This window comes from Equus przewalskii, chromosome 3 (genome assembly GCF_037783145.1).
Source record: "Equus przewalskii isolate Varuska chromosome 3, EquPr2, whole genome shotgun sequence".
Taxonomy (NCBI): domain Eukaryota; kingdom Metazoa; phylum Chordata; class Mammalia; order Perissodactyla; family Equidae; genus Equus; species Equus przewalskii.
In genome coordinates, this window is record NC_091833.1 from 117,804,102 (window position 1) to 117,828,022 (window position 23,921).

General features: G+C 56.4%; 2 protein-coding genes across 10 annotated transcripts in view; one reads left to right on the forward strand and one right to left on the reverse strand.

Moving 5' to 3' along the window:
* Window positions 1-19,790, reverse strand: part of CFAP99 (cilia and flagella associated protein 99) — a 49,493-nt gene extending 29,703 nt beyond the window's left edge. Inside the window, exons 1-3 of one of the 3 annotated variants that reach the window (XM_070615210.1) lie at window positions 19,581-19,790; window positions 11,020-11,146; window positions 368-512 (exon numbers count right to left, since the gene is read on the reverse strand). In XM_070615210.1, coding sequence (XP_070471311.1) covers window positions 368-512; window positions 11,020-11,130 — 256 coding nt within the window. In that variant the 5' untranslated portion in view covers window positions 11,131-11,146; window positions 19,581-19,790. Of the gene's footprint in view, window positions 1-367; window positions 513-8,369; window positions 11,147-19,580 lie in introns of all 3 variants that reach the window. The other 2 variants (XM_070615211.1, XM_070615212.1) reach the window with 2 other exon arrangements.
* Window positions 19,791-20,018: 228 nt separating this feature from the next.
* ZFYVE28 (zinc finger FYVE-type containing 28) overlaps window positions 20,019-23,921 on the forward strand; it is a 121,341-nt gene continuing 117,438 nt past the window's right edge. For 3 of the 7 annotated variants that reach the window (XR_011538815.1, XR_011538813.1, XM_070615209.1), the window contains exon 1: window positions 20,246-20,417. Coding sequence is in view for 4 of the 7 variants with exons in the window: in XM_070615209.1 (XP_070471310.1) it covers window positions 20,379-20,417 (39 nt within the window). In the remaining 3 variants the exon portion in view is untranslated. Of the gene's footprint in view, window positions 20,418-23,921 lie in introns of all 7 variants that reach the window. The other 4 variants (XR_011538814.1, XM_070615208.1, XM_070615207.1 and 1 more) reach the window with 3 other exon arrangements.

The following is a 23,921-nucleotide window of genomic DNA, read 5'->3' on the forward strand; positions in this document are numbered from 1 at the left end:
CCAGAAGCTGGGGGCCCGGGCAGCAAGGCCCGAGGGCTGTCCCTGGAGCCTGGCCTTCAGGCTCCCTTCCCATGCATGTGAGGTGGGAAAACATACCAGCTGGTCCACCCACTCACGGGGCAGCTGTGAGGATCAAGTGGGTGAGGGGCGGGCAAGGCCCCTGGGGAGCAGAGGGCCACAGGACCCCTGGAGCGGTGCCCTGCACTGGCCCAGGAGCCAGGTCTGTGGCCCTCGGAGTATGTTGTCACTGCTGCCCAGGCTGTGGCTGACAGCGTCCGCGCCCTCCTCACCTCCAGGAGGTGAGGGCAGTGGGCCTGGCCCACGAGACGCATGGGGTCCCTGACTGCTGGCTAGGACGGCCACCTACCCTCGAAGAGGCTGTAGTCGGCCCACAGGCAGAGCCGGCCATCCCGCACGTAGAAGGCGTCCACCACGATGGTCAGCAGCCTTTGGTACTGGAGGCACCCGGACAGAACCTCCAGAATGAACGCCTGCGTCTGGGTGCTCAGAGTCTGGAAGAGAAACAGTCCGAGGGGGGAGCACCGGGCAGGGCCAGGGGAGAGGGCAGCAGCCTCCAGCTGTGGACGCTCGAGGCCCCTGCTGGGTTGAAAACATGGTACAAGGGCTGGGCACAGGCCCCCCTGACGTGCTGGGGACGAGCTCAGGAGCGCCCCCTTCCGGAGCAGCCGGCAGGGCCCGGGGCAGTGTGACCTGGCAGGTCCACCCCCAGGAATCAGTCCCATAGGTTCTTCTGTGCAGTGACAGCAAGATGGGGACAAAGACAGAAACAAATACGGACAGCGAGGAGGCATTGAAAAGAACACCACAAAGGACAAATCCTGTGTGATTCCACTTACATAAGATCCCAGAGGAGTCAAATCCACAGAGACAGAAAGCGGAGCAGGGGCCAGGGGCTGGGGAGGGGCAGTTGGTGTTTGATGGGCACAGAGTTTCAATTTGGGAAGAAGAGCAAGTTCTGGAGATGGAAGGTGGTGAAGGTTTCACATCAACGTGAACACACTTAATGCCACCGAACTGTGCGCATAAGAGTAGTCAAGATGGTAAATTTTATGTCATGGGGACTGTATCACAAGGAAAAAAAAAAAGAGCAAGCTCCTATAAAGGTTTCCAAATGAATGATGAAAAAAATAACCAAAAAAATTTTTTTAAAAAGGGCAAGCAATGAAAATCTCTGGGAAAGCTTGTCGAATGTACAAAGCCAGATGGAAGGCCCCAGTAACGGGAAGAACTGGCTTTTCTCTGGGGAGGGAACTGCGTTGAGGAGACTGACTTTTCCCCATTTACCCTCTAGAACATTTTGGCGTTTGTAACCGTTGTGTGTCATGCATTACCTATTCAAAAAAATAATTCAAAAAAAAATTAGAAGAAAAAAAGAACATGTAATGTTGCCAGCATGGCAGTGAGAAAGGCTGTTGAGGATGGATGCCGTGAGGCCTCCCCGAATGCAATTTGGAAATCTGTTTCGAGAACCTTATATTTTCCATACCCTTCGATCCACTAATTACACTTCTGGGGATCTAAGGAAACCATCCAAAATGCAGAAAATACCCACATACAAGACCTTCAGGGCAATGGTGTGTGCAGGGGTGAAAATGGTAACAACTCAAATGTCAACCACAGGGAAGCCCTGGGTCCCATACAATCTCTCCTCGTCACGGATGAGTAAGACCAGCCATTACAGCGACGCTTCTGGAAAACCTCCTATGAGATGACAAAGTAGTTAACACAGTATAGAAAGGAAGTGTAGACAAGGATCCCAACAGATATAAAACACATCAAAATAAACTCTCACCAGCAGCACCATGTAAAAGAATTTTTTTTTTTGCCAATCTATTAGATAAATTTTAGTACACCATTATTTTATTTTGAATTTTTTATTATCAGTGAAATTTTCATACATTTACTGGACATTTATTTATATTTCTCTTCTGTGAATTATCAATTTATGTTCTTGGCTAACCTTTTTGATTGGGACAATATTTTTCTTAATCATTTTTATGAGCTCTTTATATATTAAGGTAATTAATATGGTCATTAATGTGATAGTTATTGTCCTGAGTTTGTAATTTGCCTTTTAACTTAGTGTAAAATATTTTTTGAGGTCAAATCTATCTTTTCCTTTATGATTTCTTCCCTTGTTTTCATGCTAAGAAAACCACAGAGTAATGATGTCTCCTGAGGGATCCTGGACAAGCCACAAGACCTTGTGGAACGTCCATCTCCACACGTAGGGGTGGGCCTATTTGGATGTTGTCTTCGCAGATGGTGTCATTCCCACTGCCTTCCAGGCCCCCCTGAACCACGGGGGCTGGAAGCCTGGCAGCTGTCTTGTTCAGTGGGCTCTGCCTCCGTGGTTCTGGGCACAGCTCGATTCTGCTAATAAGATGCACTTACACGAGAGACGGGAGGGGTGAGGAAGACAATGCCCCTCTGTGGAGGTGGTAGACAACAGCCACGGGACTCGCTGGAGCATGGAGGGCACAGCACACCGGAAAGCCGGGGTTGCCCCAGACGCTGATTCCGCGCCTTTCCCATGGCTTTGAGCACAAGACGTGCTGTGTTAAAGTGCTCACTCCTTCAGGTGCCTGCACTCGCCTCCGGGCTCCTGCCCGAACCAGCCCCAACCGACACAGGGATAGCAATGCTCGCCTACTGACGACCTGCGCCCTCAGGCCCCGTGGCAGGCTCCTGCTCGTCTTCTCAACTCCTGCATGTTGGAGGTCTCGGGGCCCAGTCCTCCGGCCTCATTTCTTTGTTACTGACATTCACCCTCTGCGACCTCACCGGGCCTCAAGGCTGAAAACGTGCTGATGGAGGGTGTGCCCCCCAGGACCTCCCTCAACTCCAGAAGCTCCATCTGCTTCTGCTCCCCCTCCCGCTCTGGTGTCTGGCGGGGGCTCAGCAAATGTCTGAGGCTGACCTCCTGGGCTTTGCCCAAACCTGCCCCCCCAGCCTCCCCATCTCGGCAAACACAATCCCCTGCTCCCAGTGGCTCAGACCAAACCCCATGGAGTCCTTTGTGGAGCCTCTCTTTCTCACCCACATCCCACCCATCTGCTAGGGCACCCCAGCTGCTCTCCGGCTTCTCCTCCTGCCCTTCCTCAGTCTGTTTCCAACCCCGCTGCCAAGTGATCCTTTTAAAAAGGGAGTCAGATCACGGCCATCCTCCCTCAGAACCTTCCAGAGGAAGAGTCCTTAGGAGAGCTAGCGAGGCCCTGTGTGGGCTGGCTCACCACCTGAGTCCCCACCTAACCCTGGCTCCACTCCAGCCACACTGGCCTCCCTCTGCTTCTCCAACATGCAGCCTCCGCGCTGGCTGTTCCCTCTGCCTGCAACACTTTTCCCCGCACACTTGCTTCTCCACTCCTGTTGGGTCTTTGCTCAGAAGCTCCCTAGCCCGGGGGTGTCCTTGACCACCCCTCACGGTCAGATGCTGCCTGGCGCCCTCGGCCGACGCCACACACTGGTGGTTTAGTGCCCCTTCCTTGCTAGAATGTCACCTGGTGCTCAGGAGAGAGGGAAGGAACGCCCTGCCTGCACGGGAGGTTGTGGGAACCCAGCAGCGTCCCCCAGGAGTGCAGGCTGGGCACAGAGTGGGTGCTCCTCCCCTTGGAGCAAAAGAGGCCGGGGAGGGGGCGCCTCTTGCTCAGGGTCAGCTCTGGTCTCAGCAACTAGCACCTGCCTGTTTCCCTCTCAGGGTCCTCTGACCCCTGGGCTGTAGCCACACCAGAGGGCACCAGCCCCGGTCCAGCCCCAGGTCCCCCTTCTAACCTGCTATATTCTGTCGAAGGAAACCGGGGGCCCAGGGCAGGCAGGTCAGAAAGCCGTGAGTCAGCGGGGCTGGCTCGAGGATGCCCTGAGTCAGCGTGCCCGAGCTGAGGGGCATGACTTTGCAGGCTCCTGCTGGCAGCCTCCTCTGCCTCCGAGGCCCAGACAACAGCATCTCCCCTTCTCATTGATTACGTCTGCGTTTGGGAAGTGTGAGTAGGTATTTTTAATAAGGTCAGAGCCTTGAAACCACGGCTGCAGGCCCTGATGCCATCAGTCCCCAGGCAAGGAGGTCAGGCAGGGCCGCATTGGACGAAGGGGTCCTGGAGGACGCAGAGCCAAGCGGTAAATGACACCCTGGCCCACGTGCCAGGCTGGGCCCATGGCCAGCAGGTACTTGCTGTTGGGGAAGGTCCACCCAGCCGGTCACAGAGAGGAGACTGAGGCCCAGAGGTGACATGGGTCAGAGGGCGCTGAGTGCTGAGCCTTCCACCAGGTGTTTCTGGCTGGGCCAGCAGAGGGTTGCTGGGCCCAGGCTCGGTGGCCTCTCCCAGAGGAGGCAGTGCGAGGCCCGAATGGCACTGGAGTCGGCCCCTGACTCCAGGCCAGCCTCAGTCACCAAGGCCAGAGGGCTACGGCCGCCTAAGCCATCTCTGAGTTTCTGATACAATCTTGGGCCTTGGTCAAGTTCAGTGCTCCTGAGCCTGGGGACCCCAGCCAGATCCGAGGAGGGCAGTAAACACTCTGATGACAGTCTCATGGGCAGTCATGGGCAGTCCTGGGCAGGGGCTGGGCCTGTGGCATGGGAACCAGAGGCCACAAATCTGCTGCTCTTCACAGTCACTGGCTGCCTCCTACAGGAGCCACTCAGAGTTCCAAGACCCAGCTTGTCTGTGGAAGCTAGACGAGGGTCCAGGGCAGGGAGGGGGCCTAGATGCTGATTTAATCACAGGGGCTCCTGCAAATCAGTGGTGCAAAGACTGAAGTCAGTTAGAAAAGGAGGCAAAGGAAATTGAGGCTGCTGGATGTCCACACGATCCCTTCTCCCTTTCTTCCTGCCTAACAGAAAAATGCCATCTCAGCAGTGGTGATGTGCCCAGCTAAAACTTTCCAGCCCCCTTGCTGATGGAGCCATGTGGCACATGCCTTTAATCAATGAGATTTAATGGCAAATTGCTGTGTGCGGCCTCCAAGAAAGCTCCAGGAAAGTTAGGTAGATTCAGCTGGCAGCTACCTTATGTTGTTTGACTTTCTCCTCTTTTCAGCTGGGATATGGATGCAATGCTGGAGGTAGGGCAGCCATTTTGTGACTACAAGGCAAAGGTACATTCTAAGGATGGTTAACCAGAGAGGAAGGGGAATGCACTCCTAATGGCACCACAGAGCTGCTGAACCCACCCTACTCTGCCTGTCTACAGACTGCTTCTTATGTAAGCAAAGATATCTCTTAATTTCTTTAAACCACTGCTTTTCTAGATTTTGTTATAGCCAAACATTGCTTCCTAACAGATGTACGTCCAAGCAGGTAGTTCAGAAAAAGAAATACATATTGCTTCAAAACTCATGAAAATATAATAAGACAAATGCTGATTATAACCACACCAAGTGCCTTTCCCCACCTATTTGATTGGCAAAGATAAAAACACTTGCTAGCACCCTAGCAGCCAGGCTGTAGGGGGACAAGGACCTCTACCTGCCAGGGAGAGTGTTGATACGCAGATCTCCATGGAGGGTCAACTTGCAGTCTCTACTGAAATCACGAGAATCTGTGTTTTCTGGGACTTGACTGTGGGTGCGCCCCCCGTAGGTGCAGAGGACAAGTGGCCCGTCAGCCCCATGGTGGTTTATAACAGCAAAAGACTGGAAACAACTACGAGCTCATCAGCAGAGGACGGTTACGACGATATGGCACAACCAGGCAAGAGGATGCTCATGGCTCTAAGATAAGAGTATGGAACAAACTCCACTACACCTTAGATGAAAAGAAAGTGCAGGACTGCGTGACAATGGGCCACCACCTTGTAAACATTTAAAAAATTATATATAAAAACTATGTATAACTTATATATCATTATACATAATTTTTGCATATAAAATTTATGTTATTTAAACATAATTTTTGCCAGACCGAATATCTATGCAAGACAGGCCTGGACAGTGTCTGGAAGGAGCCTAAGGACACTGGTCTCTGCTGGTTTCCTGGGAGGGCCCATGTGGGAGGGAGACCCCCACTGGACACCGTTCTGAACCTTTTGGATTTTGGATCTTTGATGTCAATACATGAAGTATTTTAAAAGAATATTAAAATAAAAAATATATCCCGAGCCCGTTTTCTCTGAAACCACTGACTAGAAAAGTGAAAACAAGGTGTCCTGGGAGCTGGCCACTGCCTCCCTGCCACGCTGCCGGTCCCCCACCCAGGCCCCCACTTTCCCCGAACCTCCTGCCCAGGCCCCTTCCCCTCTCGCTGGGGCCTTTCCCCACGCCCGCCTCACCCCTGGGCTGTCGGACTGACCAGCTGCCAGGCACCTCTCCTGCCAGCCCTGCACTGACCTTTCATTCCCCTGCTCAGAACTCACCTGCCCACTTGCCCTCACCTGTGGTCTGCTCAGTGGCCCAGATCTCCTGGTCCAGCGTTCAAGGCTCTGCCCACACAGTGCCTGAACCAATGGGCCACAGGTCAGGATTCCGAGGTCTGTGGCTTGTGGAGGTCCCTCTGCCTAGGAGCCCCTTGCTCCCTTCCTCCCATCCCCCAGAGAATCTCTCTCAAAGCCAGACCCTTCTCTGAGGCCTGCTCAGACCTCGTGGACTTTCTGGACGCCCCAAGCTGCTTGCTGTGCTCATCGTGCCCCCACCTCTGTCCGGCAGGCCCGTCAATTCTCTGGATGTTCCTGTGCCCAACCTGTTCGTCCTGGCGCCTGAGCTGTTGGCCTGGAGGGGGCTCTGGGAGCGTGGCGTAGGCTGGGAGTGGTCAAAGGCAGCATCTAGGGAGTGATGCCCACCCAACCCCTAAGAGGAAACGTTCATGTCCCCCATTGCGGTGCCCTAATGAAATGACACTTGTTCCAAAGTGACATTAACTGAGGGGGCAGAGCCTGGAGTACGGGGGAGGCAGGTGGAGAGCCCTTCTCATTCCTGATTCCTGCTCCCTCCCTGAGGGCCTGGCCAGGGCACAGAGGAGCTGCCCAGGCCCCTTGCTGGCAGTGTGCCTTGGTGCTGGTGTTCCTCCCCGCCCCGTGCCCTCTTCCCCAGCTCCAGGCTGCTGTCTGCCGGTCATCTGGGTCCTCACTGATGTTCCCAGCCCTCAGACCACTTCCATTCTTCTAAAACCACTGTGGAGACTGGCATCTGGAGAGGCCCCACTCCCCACATCTCAGTGCCCCGTGTGCACAGTGGGGGCCCGACTCCCCACATCTCAGTGCCCCGTGTGCACAGTGGGGGCCCGAGTCCCCACATCTCAGTGCCCCGTGTGCACAGTGGGGCCCGAGTCCCCACATCTCAGTGACCCTTGTGCACAGTGGGGGCTCGACTCCCCACATCTCAGTGCCCCGTGTGCACAGTGGGGGCCCGACTCCCCACATCTCAGTGACCCGTGTGCACAGTGGGGGCCCGACTCCCCACATCTCAGTGACCCTTGTGCACAGTGGGGGCTCGACTCCCCACATCTCAGTGCCCCGTGTGCACAGTGGGGGCCCGAGTCCCCACATCTCAGTGCCCCGTGTGCACAGTGGGGGCCCGACTCCCCACATCTCAGTGCCCCGTGTGCACAGTGGGGGCCCGACTCCCCACATCTCAGTGCCCCGTGTGCACAGTGGGGGCCCGACTCCCCACATCTCAGTGCCCCGTGTGGACAGTGGGGGCCCGACTCCCCACATCTCAGTGCCCCGTGTGCACAGTGGGGGCTCGACTCCCCACATCTCAGTGACCCTTGTGCACAGTGGGGGCTCGACTCCCCACATCTCAGTGCCCCGTGTGCACAGTGGGGGCCCGACTCCCCACATCTCAGTGACCCTTGTGCACAGTGGGGGCTCGACTCCCCACATCTCAGTGCCCCGTGTGCACAGTGGGGCCCGACTCCCCACATCTCAGTGACCCGTGTGCACTGTGGGGCCTGACTCCCCACATCTCAGTGACCCGTGTGTACAGTGGGGATGATGGAGAACTTTCTCTCAAGGGTAAATGGGTCCCTGCCCCATCTACAGACCAAAATCTTCTCCCAGCAACACACATTCTCCGTGGAGAAGTGCCCTCTGGGACTGCCCCCATGGGAAGTCCCACCAGAGGGCCGGGAGGCTGCTCTGTGTGAGGTGGTCCGCAGACTTCAGTCTGGAGAGGGAGGCATCATATGCTTCCCCAAATGCACCACTCCTGGGACCTTTGCCTCACCTGACCACCTTGGGCGCCCTCCTCTCCACCTGGTCCCCAGAGCCCAGCATTTCTGCGGCAACGCTGGGTGTCCCAACCTGGCCCCTCCGTCCTTGGCCTCCCCTAGGAGGCACCCTGTCTGTATGGGTTTCAGGGGCTGCTGTTAGAAATTACCACAAACTTGGTGGCTGAAAATGACAGAAATGTATTCTCACAGTTCTCGAGGCCAGGCGTCCAGAGCCGGGGTGTCGCAGGCTTGGTTCCTTGGCGAGCGATCAGAGGGAGCGTCTGTGCCGCGCTCCTCCAGCTGCTGGTGGTGGCTGGCATTCCTCAGTGTCCACGGCTCATAGAGGCATCGTTCCAATCTCTGCCTCTGTTGTCACACAGCCTTCTTCCTATGTGTCTCTGTGTCATCACAGGGCGCTCTCCCCTCTGTGTCTGTCCAAATTTCCCTCTTCTTATAAGGACACTAGGCATTGGATGTGGGGCTCATCCTCGGTCAAGGATGATTTCATCTGCAAAGACGGTGCTTCCAAATAAGGTCACATTCACAGGTAACTGGGGGCTAGGACTTCAACATATCTTTTTGGGGGACGCAACTGAACCGATGACCCCACCCTTCACCAGACTCTCTGCCAGTTGGTTGATGTGCTGTATAGTTTTCTTCCAGGTGGCAATCTCGGGCCTTGGCCTGACAAGAGCAGTGTATTGCACCAATTTCCTGATGGCTGGGGAGAAAACGTGTTGTCCAAAGTGGGTGGGTTTCTAGCGCACCATCCCGCCTGGAGGTACGATGGACATCTGAAAGGATCTGAAAGGACCGGCGCACCTGAAGAAGCTGCCGCCTCACCACGTCAAAGGCGCCAGGCTGGCCCCCTCGGAAGGCGCAGGGCCTGCGAGTTGGGGGGTGGAGTTGGCGAGGCTGGCTCCCTGCTCAGAGAAATGCACACACAGAGCATGGCTCACAAGTGACGACCGGGACTCCTTTATCGCTAATAATCCATTGGTTGTGGGGAAAAAATCCTCCAACTCTTTGTTGTAACAAACCCGATTTTCTGTAATGGTTATCATCGACAAATAAAGACATTAACTCTACTATTTTTGCCGAGCTGTGGGGGAAAGGCTTGGAGGGCCTGGGGGAGCTGAGGGCAGGGACGCCGAGAAGTCTCACTGGAAACGGGAGGCGAGAGCTGCTGGGGGAGAGGCAGGGCACTGGAGACCAGAGGCCTTTCTTTTCAGGATGAGGGAAACAGCAGCAGTTGAGGCTGATGGGAAAGTGCCACAGAAGGCCGTGAGGACAGACAGACAGAGGGACTGCTAGAGCCACGTCCTTGAGCAGCTGAAGGGGCGCGGGCCAGGTGGGAACGGGGCGTGCTGAGTGGCACAAGGGGTGTCCGGCGGCTGGCGGAAGAGGAACTGTGGACGGGCCTGGCTACTTTCCTCATTTCCCCCAAATGCTTAGGGTCTCAGGGAAAGAACTGGAGAAGCGGGGTGCAGAGGTGTGGGAGAGGGGGCGCAGCTGCAGGAGTGCTGCCCTCGCCCAGCCCCTGCTGACTGCCAGGCTCCAGCTGGCGGAGACATCTTTTCCTGAAAGAAACTGGGGGACAGGCACTGGGTAAGCTGTCCCACACTTTCTCTCTTGGGGGAGGCTCTGGTTTCTGGCACCCCAACAGCCTTTGCGTGCACTGCCCAGGGCCCTGGTCCCTGCCATAGGACAGTGACCACCCACCCTGGCCTCCCGATGGGTTTCCTGGCTGTTGCACCACAAGGTGGCTAAGGAAGGAGGAAAAGCTCCCATCCAGCCCAAGGGAAGGTGGGTCTGTGTGCAGCCTGGGGGCACAGCAGAGGCCACAGCTGAGCAGGCAGAAACAACAGCGGAACATCCTGTAATTAATGCATTTGCTACGACAGCCCCTCCTCCCAGCGGTGCGAGTGTTCTCTCCCACCCGAGGGCAGTGATGGTGGGCAGCAGGTTGAGGGAAAATCCTGGAGCGTTCCCCTGGGCACACTTGGCCTCTTCTGAATGTCTCGTCCAACGGGATGCCCCCTCCAAAGTCCTGCTCCCTGAGCACCTGCCCTCCCTGGTGGATGGACTGTGGTCAGAGCCCCAGGCAACAGGGAGGCCTCTGATGGCTGCTGAGGCGGCCGGTGGTGCTAGAGCGAGGACAGACCTGAGCCCTCCCCACGCTCAGGGACTTCAGCCCAGGGGTCTCTCTGTATGAGCTTGAAATGGGGTGGGCCGTACGGGGAGAAAAGGACAGGGACTACCCTGGGGTGTGGGAAAAAGAGCCAGTCACTAGAGGGTGGGGCCCTTATTTCTTCCAGGGGTCGGTGGGAAGATGAAGGAGGTGGGGCTCCCATGGGCCTCAGCGCCGGTCAGCCCTGCCTCTCTGTCGGAGGCTGCTCAGTGGATAGACACAAGTATGGCATGAGTTACGGCCAAGGCAGTGCTGCCCGGTACATGGCCATGTTCTGGGGCCCAAAGACACTCTGGGATGCCAGTCGAGGTGACTCGTGTATGCTTCCAGCTGAGGACAGTACGACCCCAAGTTACAGTGCCAATGTTCTTTGCAGAAGAGTAGTCTGATGCACATTCTGGATGCCACGAATGCCTCCTGAGGCAGAGAGGCGGTCCCGCCCCTGAAGGGCTCCTGTGGAAACATGGCCAGCCCCCATCATGACATTGAGTGAAATTGAGGACGTCCACCCTTTGGACAGCTAGGCATCGCGCTCAGGCCTCTCCCTGTGTAGGAGGGGAAGCAGCCAGGAGGAACGAATGTGACGTTTACTAGAAGGTAAATAGCTGCGTGACAGGTGTCACTGACTTGGCTTCCAGCCAGCCCTGAGCCACCGCCCTGAGCCTACCTGTAGGGAGGTGGACACAGTCTCCAGGAACTGCTCAGGACTGTCTTTCTCAGGGTTAAACTTGTCCAGTTGCTCAACCACAGTTTCAATGCATTTTTCGTAATAGGCCATCTTCCAGGGCGGGACCCTAAAAGCAAACAGTTACAGGTCACACCCTCCATGACCTCTGGGCTGTCAGCCTGGCAGGTGGTAGATGTGGCCACAGGACCCTCACCAACAGTGACAGGAAGTCCACCAGGGAGCCTGGGACCTCTTGAGGTGAGTAACGCTAAATGGAAGGGGCAAATCTGGCTGGGGTAACCCTGGGCCTACTTCCTGGACTGTGTACCTGCAGGCCTCTGCTGCCTGGGGGAGCCGACCCCCGACTCACCCACAGTCCCAGCCCTCTCTGCCCTGCGCCTGGAGGTTCCATAGCTGCCCCCACAGGCCCCCCAAGCCATACAGCTCTGCACGGGTGGGAACAGCCCCTGGGGGGGGGGTCAGGCCGGAGAGTAGAGGCACCCCATGAGCGGGCCTCTGGGCATCCCTCAGCCCAGCCGGGTTCAGTGACTGCTTACTCAGCAGGCCCTGCCCAAATGGGGTGGCAGGTCCTGCGAGGGGGTGACCTAATCACAAAAGGTTGGGCAAGAAGAATCCTCGGGTCACCAGGTTCAACACCCCCATTTTAAGGATAAAGGAACCAACAGCCAGAGCGGATGCATAGCCAGTAAGTGGCCAGGACTTGGATGGGCATTGAACATTCCAGAAAGACACCAGCTCGGGGAGACCAGCTTGGCCAGAGCCCCTCTCTAGGAGACCTTGGAAAAGCTGCTTGGGGTGGTGCTTGGACCCCAGGAACTTGTTCTAACAGATGGCCCTCAAATTGCCCTCCTAGGGAGGTGGCCAGGCCTGCCACAGCTCCCTTCCCACCCCCCTCTTGTCCCAGGCTGATGGAGCAGCTCCTTGGTGCCACCGTGCTGCTGGCCTTCCTGGGCACCAGTCATTGGCAAAGCCGGGCTGCTGGTGCCCTGGGCAGCGGGGGCCCCTCTCCACTCCCCACCAAGCTGGAGTGGCTCTGGATAGCAGCCCCACACCTAGACACTCCAGGCTGGAGACCAAGTGAAAAAACAGAAGCTACACTGACACTGGGGATCCCCAGTGAGAGGGCCAATCCCAGTCCATCCTGGTCCCCCCATCACTTTAAAGAGAATGAGGGGCAAATGCCACCAGACACTTGAGAAAGGCTCTGACACAAAACACTGCAAGGACACAAAACCAGCAGGACAGGAGGCGGGAGAAAGCAGACAATGTCAAGGCAGGAAAAACCCAGAGACAAACAACTATCCGACCTCCGAGAGATAGAGACACACGGTATCCAAGAAACAAGGAACATTTGGAGGAAAAGAAAGAGTTCTTAGAAATTAAAATATGACAGCAGAACTAAAGATATAAATAGAAGAGGTGGAAGATAAAGTTGAAAAAATCTTCCAGAGAGCAGAAAAAGATGCAGATATAGAAAGTAGGAGACAAATACCAAGAAAATCAGGGAATGACTGCAAAAATTCCAAATTCCAATTAACAGGTGTTCCAGAAAGAGAAGAGAGGAATAATGCAAGAGATGGTCCCAGAACTGAAGGACGTGGTTTTCCTGATGGACAGGCCCCTGAGTACCCAGAATGCTTTTCTCTCCAGGGAGGGAGGAATCAGGTCGTGTAGAGTAGAGAGGGACAGGAGTGCAGAGTGGCCTTGGCTTCCCCAACAGGAGCCTTGGGCCTGTCCTCAGCTGGGGGAAAATGGTGACATCCGCAGACAGAGAAAGCCCTGTAATCTTCCCCAGCGAGCGAGCCCAGCGACGGGCAGACTTGGGACTGGGAAGCAGGAGGATTTCCAGGAAGGTGACAGCAGATGGCAGGCCGAGGGTGCCAGGCACAGGGGATAAGGGTTCCAAGGGGAGCCCTGCACCTGGCACGTCCTGGAGCGGGTTTTACTGAGGGCTCAGGGAAAGAGGCCCTGCTGCCTGCCCTGGTCAGGGACGGGAGAGGAAGCCCATCAGCCCAGGGTCTGCGTCCCCACTCCTCTCTCCACTGTTGGCACCCCTGGGCCCTTGCACCGCCCAGCCACAGAAGCCTGCCTGGGGCTGTCCTCTTAGGGACTGCTTTGGGGCCCAGCCCTGGCTATGTAGGACACAAAAGCCAGCAGGAGCTTCCCTTGCATGAGGCCAGAAGAAGGGCCTCTTGGAACTCAGAAATCAGCTGAAACAGGCTGAGAGCCCTGGTGCTGAGGACAGGCCCTGGAGACCAAGTCTGAGGAGAGTCAGTGAATTTGGAGACGGGTTCCTTAGAATCAGAAACCGGGGCCAATTGCATGAGGCACCAGCCGAGACCCATGAAGGATTACGGTGGTCCCCAAGAGTTCCCATTTCTATATCTGTTCTTGCCCCAAAGTGTGTGGGAGCCCTTAGAACTAAGTAAGTGAGCATTTGGCATGACCAGGACCCTGCCATTGCCCTGGGGGCCACCCAGAGCCATGTGGGCTCAGGACCAGGAGAAAGGAAGCCTTGGGCCCAGCTGGAAGTGGTGGCAGACACCTGGCCACCTTCCCCCGTGTCTGGATTCCCAGCTGGGCCAGCGCAGTCCCGACCATCAGGGACAAGGGAAGGTGTTCCGGCTTGGACGACGTCAGAGGAAAGACCATTAAACACGCCGACCTTCGGCTCCTGAGATGCGGGCTCTGCAGCCAGGCATGGCAGGGGCAAGATCACAGAGGTGTGTGTGTGAGGTCACCCACATCCCCGCTGGCTCTCTGCCCCACAGTGCCTCCTGGGCGCCTTCACCTGAGCAAGATGCCTCTGCTGCCTGGAAGGCTGGGCAGTGGGAGAAGGACCTCCTGCTCCCCTCAGATCACTCTGATGGGCTCCAGCTGAGTCTTCGGGTGGGCAGACTTAGCTGTGAGCAGACAGGTTCACAGAAGGCAGACAGCCACTGCCTGAGCACCCAGCTGGCCCTGCTGCTGGGACGGTTACTGGCCAGGGGCTCTCAGCCAGGGCCAGTCTCTGTGCTGGCCTCTCTGGATGCATCGCCCTCTCCCTGGGAGGGTCTGTGCAGACCAGGCACCGCGTGTGGCAGCAGTGAGGGGTCGTGGTGGATCCGGGAGTCAGCCTTAGTCTTGGGCCCAGGCTGCCGTGACAGGTGGATCCAGGCAGCTGGAACACCGCCAGGAGGGGCAAGCACTAGGTTGCTGGGGCAGGAAGGCTTCCTCTGGGGCCCTGCTCCAGGCAGTGCTGAGAGTGGTGGGGGCTTCTCAACAGGCACTGAAAGGGGGTGAGCTCAGCCACTTTTCAACCTGTCCTCGTCATCACCAGGGTCTCCCACGTTGAAGCTAAACGGTGGCCTTTGGGGGTGTAGTGGTCAGAGGGATGGGTAGGGACGTCAGCAGGCAGGCGCTGGGAGTCCTAATTTTACTCCCTCATGTGGCCACAGGTGGGAACAGAGTTACTGACTCACACCCCAAGTGGTTTCTTCCAGGTCTGACCCTCAGCAGCAGGCCGGGCCATCTGGAGAGCAGGAAGCACAACGTTTTCTGCAACAGAAGGGCCCCTTGTCTTTGGCTGGAGGGGGCGGGGTGTCCCACTCAGTCCCTCCTCTCTTCTCCGCCAGGGGCTGGGTGGCTGGGCCGTGGGAGCAGTCCCCACCCTCTGACATGGGCAGGGCGAGCTGAGGGCTGGAAGCGAGGAGGTGTGCGCCTGAGGCAGAGGTGCGGGCAGGGTGCAGAGGTGGCCTCGGCAGGCTGTGGACACTGTGGAGTCAACCTTGCTTGAGTCCTGGGTCTGCTGGGCAACTGAGGACAGGTGGCTTAACCTCTCTGAGCCCCGGGTTCTGCAGAGCAGGGAGGAACTGTGGGCAGGAAGGTGTGATACCTGCAGCCTGGGCCCTGACCTTGCTGCCCCCTCTGGGTGGGTTTCTGCCCTGCCCCACCCCTCGTCCTGGTAGTCCCACCCTGGCTTGGGTCCGCCACCCTCCTGGTGCCCACGCTGGCTGTGGTGTCACCGTCCACACTGAGGGCCAGCTGCCCTCACGCACTGGCACGGTTCTGGGGCCTCTTTGTTCCACTTCAGCTCACTCCTAAATAGAAAATAACCCCAGACACTCCAGGCGTCTCTGAGCCAAAGGCAGCATTGAGGGTGCGGGCCGGTTCTTTTTCCTTGGTGGGGGGGTCTGGGCCCCAGGGAGCAGTGTCTGCCCAGGGTCTGGCTCCTAGTTTCTCCTCCTTGGGACCTGGCCCTCAGGTGAAGGAATGCCGAGCTTCGGGGTCCCTGGAGGCATACTGACTCTGGGAGAAGGCCTGGAAAAGGCACTTACTGCCACGGTTTGCGATCTTTGCCCCAGCGAGACCTGGTTTTCCTCAGCCTAGTGCAGCTCATGAACAAAAGGACATGTGAAAGGCCATGGAAAGTGCTGGTCCTCACACTGACTACCCCTCTGCCATCAGAGGCCTTGCTGGGTGGGGTTGGAGCTGGGAGGGCTCAAGGCCTGCTGGAGGGCCATCTTGCTCAGGCTGCCCGTGGCCCCTGGGCAAGCCCCTCATAGTTTGTTACTTATGTTCATGCAAACCCTCTCCCCAGGCCTCATGTCTGAGAGGCCGAGCGACATTCCCAGCTGAGGCTCACCCAGTCTGGCTGCACCAACTGGCCACTAACCCACTAGCCAGGTCTCCCAGATCTGGCCTGCCACCTCACCCCACTAGCATAGCCCTTGTCCATCCAGGAAGGTCTTCCTGACAGACAGGACAGTGTGCGGGAAAGACGGAAGGACCCAAGGCTTTTGTTTCGGCTGAGCCTTGGGTGGGTGGGGTGGTGGTAGTGCCACCCTCTGAGGTGGGGAAAGTTTGGGGAGGCGTGGTCTCAGGTCAGGGGAACCACCTTCCACTCATCCATCATTAACCGCCCCCCCCCACCAAGTTCTTGGCTGCTGCGGGAACCCAGGGGGGCCTCCTCAGCATGTCCTACCCCTTCACAGCCCAGCATCACAGTCCCTGGGGCCCTCCTCCTCCTCTCTCCCACACTCAGCTACGTCCACTCAGGCTTCTCACTGGCTCAGAAGCCCCTTCACGAGCGTCTCCTGAACCTCAAATACTCTTCTTTCTCCTCTACCTGGTGAGCTCCTAGGCATCCTTCAACACCCAATTCAAATATCACCACCTGTGAAGCCTTCCTTCCTCCTCCGTTAGCTCTTCCCTTCTCTGTGCCTCCTGTGAATTCACCCAAACTTCCACTACACCACCGTGAGTGCCTGGAGCAGGCCCGGCTTTATCACCTTGGATTCCCTGGCCCTAACCCCAGAGCTGGTGCCCAGCAAGTGCAGCAGCAATGTCTGTGGAATGAACGATGGAATGTAAAAATGTACAAAAGGATCAAGTACTCTAAATGGTGCTCTTAGTTTTAGTCTGAAAGGTGACTTTGACATCCAGAGACAGACCTACCCAAAGACCATATTAGTATTTTTTTAAGCCTTTGCTTCCACATATCCTATAGTTCAACTGAGTTCAGTTTTACTGCCTCATTTAATTGGAAGATAGTAGATGCTACAATAATATTTACTAGGCAAGTAAATGTGGAAGAGAACACAACCTGTGTTGAGCCTGGGATTGCGATAGGGGATCAGGGTTCCCATCCCCACGGGGATTTTTCTGCCTGTGGGAGTCCCTGAGGCCCAGGCTGGGTTCTAAAGTCCTCCCACCACCCACTCTGCCTGATCCCCAATAGCATCTCAGGACGAGGCACAATTTCGTGAAAGAGGCTACCATATCAACATAAAAGAAAACAACATTCACACATTCCAGGGCTCACAAGGAAAAGAATAAACCTAGGTAAAAACTCTATTTTCATAGAAACAATGTTAAGGATGGAGTTTTTTTCTTGCTTGCCCATCCTCTCATGGCTGACACGTCGGAGGGCTGCCCTGGGATGGGGCCCTGGCCCTTGAGCCTGCCCTCCTGCAACCGCTCTGGACACGCTCTGCCTGGAGGAACCAGATCTACACCTGGGGAAAGGGCTCCCTCCTGCACCTGGTGAGGGCGGTGGGAGTGGTGGTCTGCATGTGTACAGCGGGAGCTGCTCCCTGGGCGGATGGCTTCCCTGCCTTCCCCTCCTGTCCTGGGGCCGGAACATTCTGAAGAAAGGATCATCCAAGGGCCTTTGGTGAAGATGCAAGTCAGGGAGGAGCAAGAGAACCATTCAAGGCCGCCCCCAATTCGGAGTGGGCCTGGATGGAATGACTGGAAGCAATGAACGGATCAGCCAAGAGGAAGATGCAGAGGAGGGCTGTGGGGGGCTGTGGGGCAGAGAGAGAGGGGCCCCAAAGAGCCCAGCTGGGCTAGAACCACCCCTCCCTGTAACTCAGGTTCAGTGTTGGGCCTGAGTGCTCCTCAGGGCGTGGGTTCTGCACCCCCACACCTGGCACAGAGCAGTGCCCTGTGAGGGTGGACATCAGGAGAAGACACACTTGCATTCTGCATTCCCCTTGAAATTAGCTATGAACTTCGTGAAAACAAGCACATCTTTGGGTGGGAAAGAGTTATTAAGTTCATCTAATTCTGACTCATGCTTTTAATACCTCAGCTTTATTTTAATGGTGTAAAAGCATATATGTGGGAAGTGGGATTTAATTTCCAAGCTTATTGATTTTTTTAATATTGATTTTAACTCCACTAATCAGGACTTGACTCTCTCATATTTAAGGATAACTTGAAAGCAGGCTGGACCAAAGCTTCTCTTTTCTCAGCAAACCCTTTAGAGACAGAAATGGGACTACAGGAGGAGATTTAAATTCCATCAGGCACAGACCAGTCCAGCACCCTCAATCACTAGAGAGGCTTCACTTACATAGATCTGAAATATGTGTTAATTGACATAAATTCTTTTCCTGGCTTTTAATCCTGATTAAAGCCAGTTTCCTAAGGATTCCTGCAAAGTCACACTCTGATGGCTTGTGCTTAAAGTACACACCCATGTGGCAGGTTCGCTGGTTGCTCTTCAATCTCCATTCTCCCTTTGCTCTTGACTAACAGAACTCTTGTTTTCATTTGGGCTTACTGCTGTCCAACTGAAAGATGACACTTCCTAGTCTCCCTGGCAGGTGAGTATGCCAAGAAGTGAAAAGGGTGAGACTTCTGGAAAGTCTCCCTCTGAAAGGGATGGGCGTGCCCTTCTTCTCTTTTCCATCCTGCTGCCTAGACTTAGGAGGTGATGGCAGGAACCTAAACAGCCATCCTGGACTGTGAGGAAACATGTTAAAGATAGCAGGTGGGCAAGCTAGAAGAGCCCAGGTTTCTGATGACTTTTTGGGGCTGCCATACCACCCCAACTCAGCATTGCCTCCCCATGGACCTCCTTTATGGAAACATGGATAATCCTGTTTGGGCCACTATGATGTTGGGATTTTTCAGGACTTCTGGGGCTCAAGTGTTAGAAGGTTGAGGAGCAGAGGAGGCACCAGCCAAGGAGACTGAGAAGGAGCAGCCATGGGAGGAGAGGCGGAGAGTGTGATCCATTCCAGCCAAGTGACGATGTGTCCAGGAGGGGAGCACTCAGCTGGGTCACTTGCTGCTGACAATTCAAGGAAGAGATGGAGCTGAGCTCCGATCACTGGATTTAGCAACATCAGGGTCAAGGATGACTTTGATAAAGAACCTTGGAGGAGCAATTGGGTGAAAATCTGATTCCAGTGGGCTCAAGAGAGAAGAAGTGGAAAGGAATTGGAGATGAGAGGGAACTCTGGAGGGGTTTTGCTGTTCAGGAGAGCAGTGACTGGGTGGTAGCTAGAGGGGAGCTGGGAAGACCACTCAGGCACTCAGAAATGAACATGGATGACTACCAGCACACACGGAAATCTCAAACGCCAGCTGGGCCCAGCCTCACATTGACTTTAACGGAATAGAGGGGTCATGGAGTCCAAGACTATCTGAGCACCTGGACTTTGGGTCAGTGATAACAGGAGCTGCAGAGAATAAATTCTCCATCAAGGGAAGAGTGGCTTCCCTTGCCTGCGTCCTAAATCTGCACATTTCAGAACACCCTGCACATTTCAGAACACCTGGAGCAGTGGTGCTGGGTGGGGACAGGGGAAAGCGCCCACTCGCCCTTGTTAGGGATCCTCCTCCTACAGCCAGAGCACCGGCAGCCTCTTCGTCCCTCAGTTTCTTCAGCTGTCAAAGGGAATTTAAAGTGAGACCACATATTTGTTTTCAGCTCTCTGCTTGGCACATAATAGGCTCTCCGATTTTGGTGATTGTTTTTATGGATCCAAATTAAGGTACCGTGGGGGGGTGGGTGGGGGGGGTGGAAATAGTAACTATGGGAGAATATCTTTTTAAAAAGTACAGTTTATTGTGGCGATTAAAAAAAAAATCACCGTTAACTTTAATCAACGAGCTGGGAAGAAGACCAAAAAGGTGGTTAGTGAAAGCAAGAAGATGGGAAGCAAGGAAGATGAGAGCTGGCCCGCAGATCGCGGGAGGTGCCGGGGCCGAGGGGACGCGCCTCGCCCTCCTGTCTGTCCGGCCCCACCTGCTTCCCTTCCCCGTACCTGTCGGCGGGCTCCGCGGGCGCTCCCGAACCGCCTTCTCGCCTCCGCCGGCCCCACAGAGGCTGCCAGGGCCGGCGGCCAGGGGGTCTCGGGAATTGCAGAAGGTCCCCGGCTGCCCTCCGGCTCGCGAGGACCTGAGCAACCACGCACGCAGGGGGCGCGCAGGGGTGCCGTTTGGGCGTCGTCACCTAGCAACCGGCTGCACGCTCCGGCGCTGTCGGCGGGAAGACTACAACCCCCAGAATGCACAGCGCCCGCGGCCAGGCAAAGGACGCCGTGCTCAGGGCCCCGCCTCCCCGCCATGCCCGCCGGGACTTGAAGTTCCTCGGCCTCCCAAGCGCGCCTGGTTGCCCTCGGGCGGGGAGCGCGCCTCGGGCGGGGCGCGACGCGGAGCCGGGATTGGGCAGCCTCCGCCGCCCGCGGCGGGCAGGGGGCTCGCGGCGCCTCGGCGCATGTGCGGCGCGGGCGGCGGTGGCGGAGGTGGCCGCGGAGGCGCTGGCTGTCAGTGAGCAGCGACGAGCCGGTGCCCTGGTGCCCGTGTCCATCCGTCTGTCCAACCGTCTGTCCGTCTGCCGCGGTCTGCGGGTCCGTCCGGCGCGCCGCCCGCAGAGTCTCTCCGGGCCGCGCACCTGCCCGCGCACCTGCCTGCCGTCCGCCCGGCGCCCCGGCTCCGCTCGCGCCAGCCGCCCCGGACCGCTCGGGGCCCCGGCCGCCCTGCCCCCGCGTCCGCCCCGCGCCGCAGCCGGGCCCGGGCGCAGCGCTGCGGAGGCGAGGGCCGCGGGGGCCGGGCGGGCGGCGATGATGAACAGGTTCCGAAAGTGGCTGTACAAACCCAAGGTGAGCGGCTCGTCCCGCCCTGCCGGGGCGGACCCCTTTCCCTGCCGTGACCCTCTCTCTCGTGCCGCCGACACCCCTCGCTCCGCGCGGCTCGCGCAGACCTCCGGTTCCGAAGCCCGCTCCAGGACCGACCCTCCCGCTCTTACCCTCGGGCCCCGTGCACTTCCCCCTGCCCGCGGCCAGAACGGGCCCCTCTCCCTCCTCATCCCGGTCCTGCGTGGCGCCCTGCTCGCACCTTGTAGTCCCTGACCCGCAGCCCCAAACAGACCCCCTACCATTTCTCCCGGGTCCGGGAAGGACCTTTCCATCCCCCCTGCCTACACCGGGGTGACTCCCTCATTCCCCTCCTCCCCCCCTCCCCCTCCCCCTCCATTATCGTGGGCCCGGAATGTGCCTCCCATCCTCCCTCTGCACTCCCGAGCAGACTTTCCCCACTTCGCCAGATGCTGGAGGGGACCCGCATTTCCCTCTCCCGGGTCGCGCGGACCGACCCCTCCTCCCCTGTGTCCAGAGCAAGTCCCCATCCCACCGTCCCGGGCCTGCCTTCCCGAACCAGGACGGATCTGCACCTCGGCCCAGTGCGCGTCCCCATCCTTGTCCCGTGCCCATCCGCGTGCTCTCGAATCCAGGACAGGGACCCAGCCCGGCCGGCGGGCGGAGCGCGCCCGGGTCCCGTAGCCTCAGCCGGCCGGAGGTGCGGACCCCCGCGCGGCGCCCCTCCTCGGCCGCGGGGTCGGGGTCCGGGCGGCGCGCCCCGCGCCTCGGCGGCTGCGCCAGTCGCACTGCGGGCGCTGCGTCCCCGTCGCCCGCCCAGGGCTCGTGTCCGCTGCGGCCGGAGTGGGGTCAGGCGCGCCCGGCGCGGGTCGGGGTGCCGCGGTGTCCGGAGCCGGGCGCAGTGTCCTGGGCGCACCCGCGGCGTCCGGGGCCTAACACTGGGGGCCCGCGCAGGGGGAGGGCCCACGCGCTGGGATCTTGGGTGAGGGCTTGTGGCTCAGGTGGGATCACCAAGGCGACCAAGAGCGCGAGCGGGGCCAGCCGAGGCGTCTGGGCGCCTCGGACACCCAAGGCCGCAGTGTCGCTGACCAACCCAAGGAATCCGCCTCTCCTTCGAGGTTGCTTTTCTGGATCCAGCTTTCCAGCTGCCCTCCCCCACCGTGGGTGGTCTCTCAGGTAGGGGGTTCCATAAATCCGTGCCCTCCTGGGGTGCCCACTCGGAGAGGCAGCAGGTCCGTTTGGAAGATGGGCACTCGAGGTCCAGGGAAAAGCTTGGGGACCCGAAGGGCTCGTGCTTCGTGGCCTTTTGATCGGAGAGTTCTCCGAGCGTTGGTTGGGGCCTTAGGATGCCTGGGGCCGCCCCTTGCTCGGCCTTGGCCTCCCCCAGAGGGGATTTGGGTTCTTTCTGCCTGGTGCAGCGGCTCTTGGCGCTCCCGACCTCGCTGTCGTGTAGCAGCTACTTATTGCTGGTGGTGGCTCAGTCGGGTGCTGCGTGTGGTTTGGGGCCCCCCTGCCCTTGGCCACCTTCTGCCTGGCCCTCTGCTGGCTGTGGCCCCCCACAAGGCCACTCTCAGTCCTGCCTGCCTCTCTGTGTAGGTTGCCAGGGAAGGTGGCAGTCTGCATGGGATATCTGTACAAGGAGTGGCTTTTTGTTTGTGTGACTTGTGTCACCAGTTAGGGAAAAACCAAATCCACTTGTGAAAAGGTCATTTTGGGGGTGGGCAGCAGCGTTACTTTTTCAATGACAAATGGTGAGGGCGGGCAGGAAATATATCCCAGGTCGGGTAACATTCTGGTGTCTCCAAACACACTTTTGTCAGGGGTCCTGGGGCTCTGGGACGCCTCTGTCCAGGTGTGGCTGTGAAAGAGGCATCCTTTCAGGATCACCTTCCTGTATCATATTGCAGAAGGGAAGGAAAAGTAATTGTGGACTCTCTGTTTTATCAATAGCTGAGTAATTTCAGCGGCCCTGCCTGTTTCAGTTTGGGAAAGAGCCTTTTTTTATCGCGGTAACATTGGTTTATAATATTATATAAATTTTGGGTGTACGTTATTACATTTCAATTTCTGTGTAGACTACATCACGTTCACCACGCAAAGACTACCATCCATCACCACCCACATGTGCCCTGTCACCCCTTTCCCCTCTGGTAACCTCCCTCCCCTCTTCCCCTCTGGTAACCACCAATTCAATCTCTGTCTCAATGTGTTTGTTGTTGTTTTTCTCTTCTGTTTATGAATGAGTTCATACCATATTTGACTTTCTTAGGGAAGAGTCTTTCAAAGTGGACAGTGATACTGCTCTTGAGGTTGTGCCCAGCCATTGAGAACCATGTCCCTAGTCTTCCTTCTTCAGCAGGCAGCCACCCCTCCGAGGCAAACTCCAGGGGCTAACCAGAGCAAGGTGGGAGCTGGTGAATGAGCTAATCCAAGGGACCCAGCCCAAAGCTGTGTGCATTAGGAGCAGGGAGGGAATAATGTTTCGTCTGGTTCTCGCCTTTTCTCCACTGTCATCTCACATCATGTTGTCTGATATTTGTCCCTGACCCCTGGACACGAGACACTTCTGCATCTGAGATCTTTGTGTCCGGCTGTGGTGTTCGCTTGGAGCAGTGCCCTGTGGTCTGAGCTTGGGCAGTCCCTTGTTTGAGATCTGTCTTTGGAGTTAAATATCTTGATTGCTTGAAGGGTTGGAGTATGTTAGGTTACCCCAAGAGCTTTTCATTTTTCAAACCAAAGCTTAGATCTTTGCCTCAGATTAGGAATTGAATTTTATGCTTCCCCTTCCTATCTAACTTAACACATTTTGGCTCAAGTGAGCAAACAGTCAGTCCCGGGAAGATTCTGGGCTTGGAAGAATTGCAGTGTTAAGTGTTAGCTGTGGGAGGATGTGTCTCTGGAGATGGTTGCCTGCCATGGGGACTTCTTTTCACTTTTGTATTTAGATAGATATACAATTCAAACTGCATTCTTGATTTAATCCCGGCTTTGGTTTAAAACTGAACACTGAGCTTCTTGTTCATTACAATGCAGTGGAAAATATTCTGAAGCCAAAAATACTCATTGTTCTTGCAGTTCTAAAAAGCATTTGGAAATGCTTTAAAATATTCTTAGATGACAGTTAAAAATTTTGATATCTGAATCATTAGTAACTACCTAAATTGAGTAAAAAAAAAAAAACCTGATGTATAATACAGTAGCTTAACATAAAATGACATATGCATCTGCTCAAATTTCCATGTATTTTCTTTAGGGTGATCTTTTAAACACCACTGTGATTTTTCTTCATGTAAAGTGTTCAGGATTTGTAAGTATTATGTGGACTGTGACGCTGCAGGGAAAAGACAGTGTGCAGAACAGCTTATCAGCCTGTCCTTCTCTGTGGTGTGGGTGAGATAATTTTTTTTGCTTTTGTTTAGGGAAGGCTTTTTCCAAGAGTTAACTTTAGAAAGGTGAAACATTCTGGAATAGTTTGTGTCTTCATTTGAAACAAAAAATATTAATATTTGT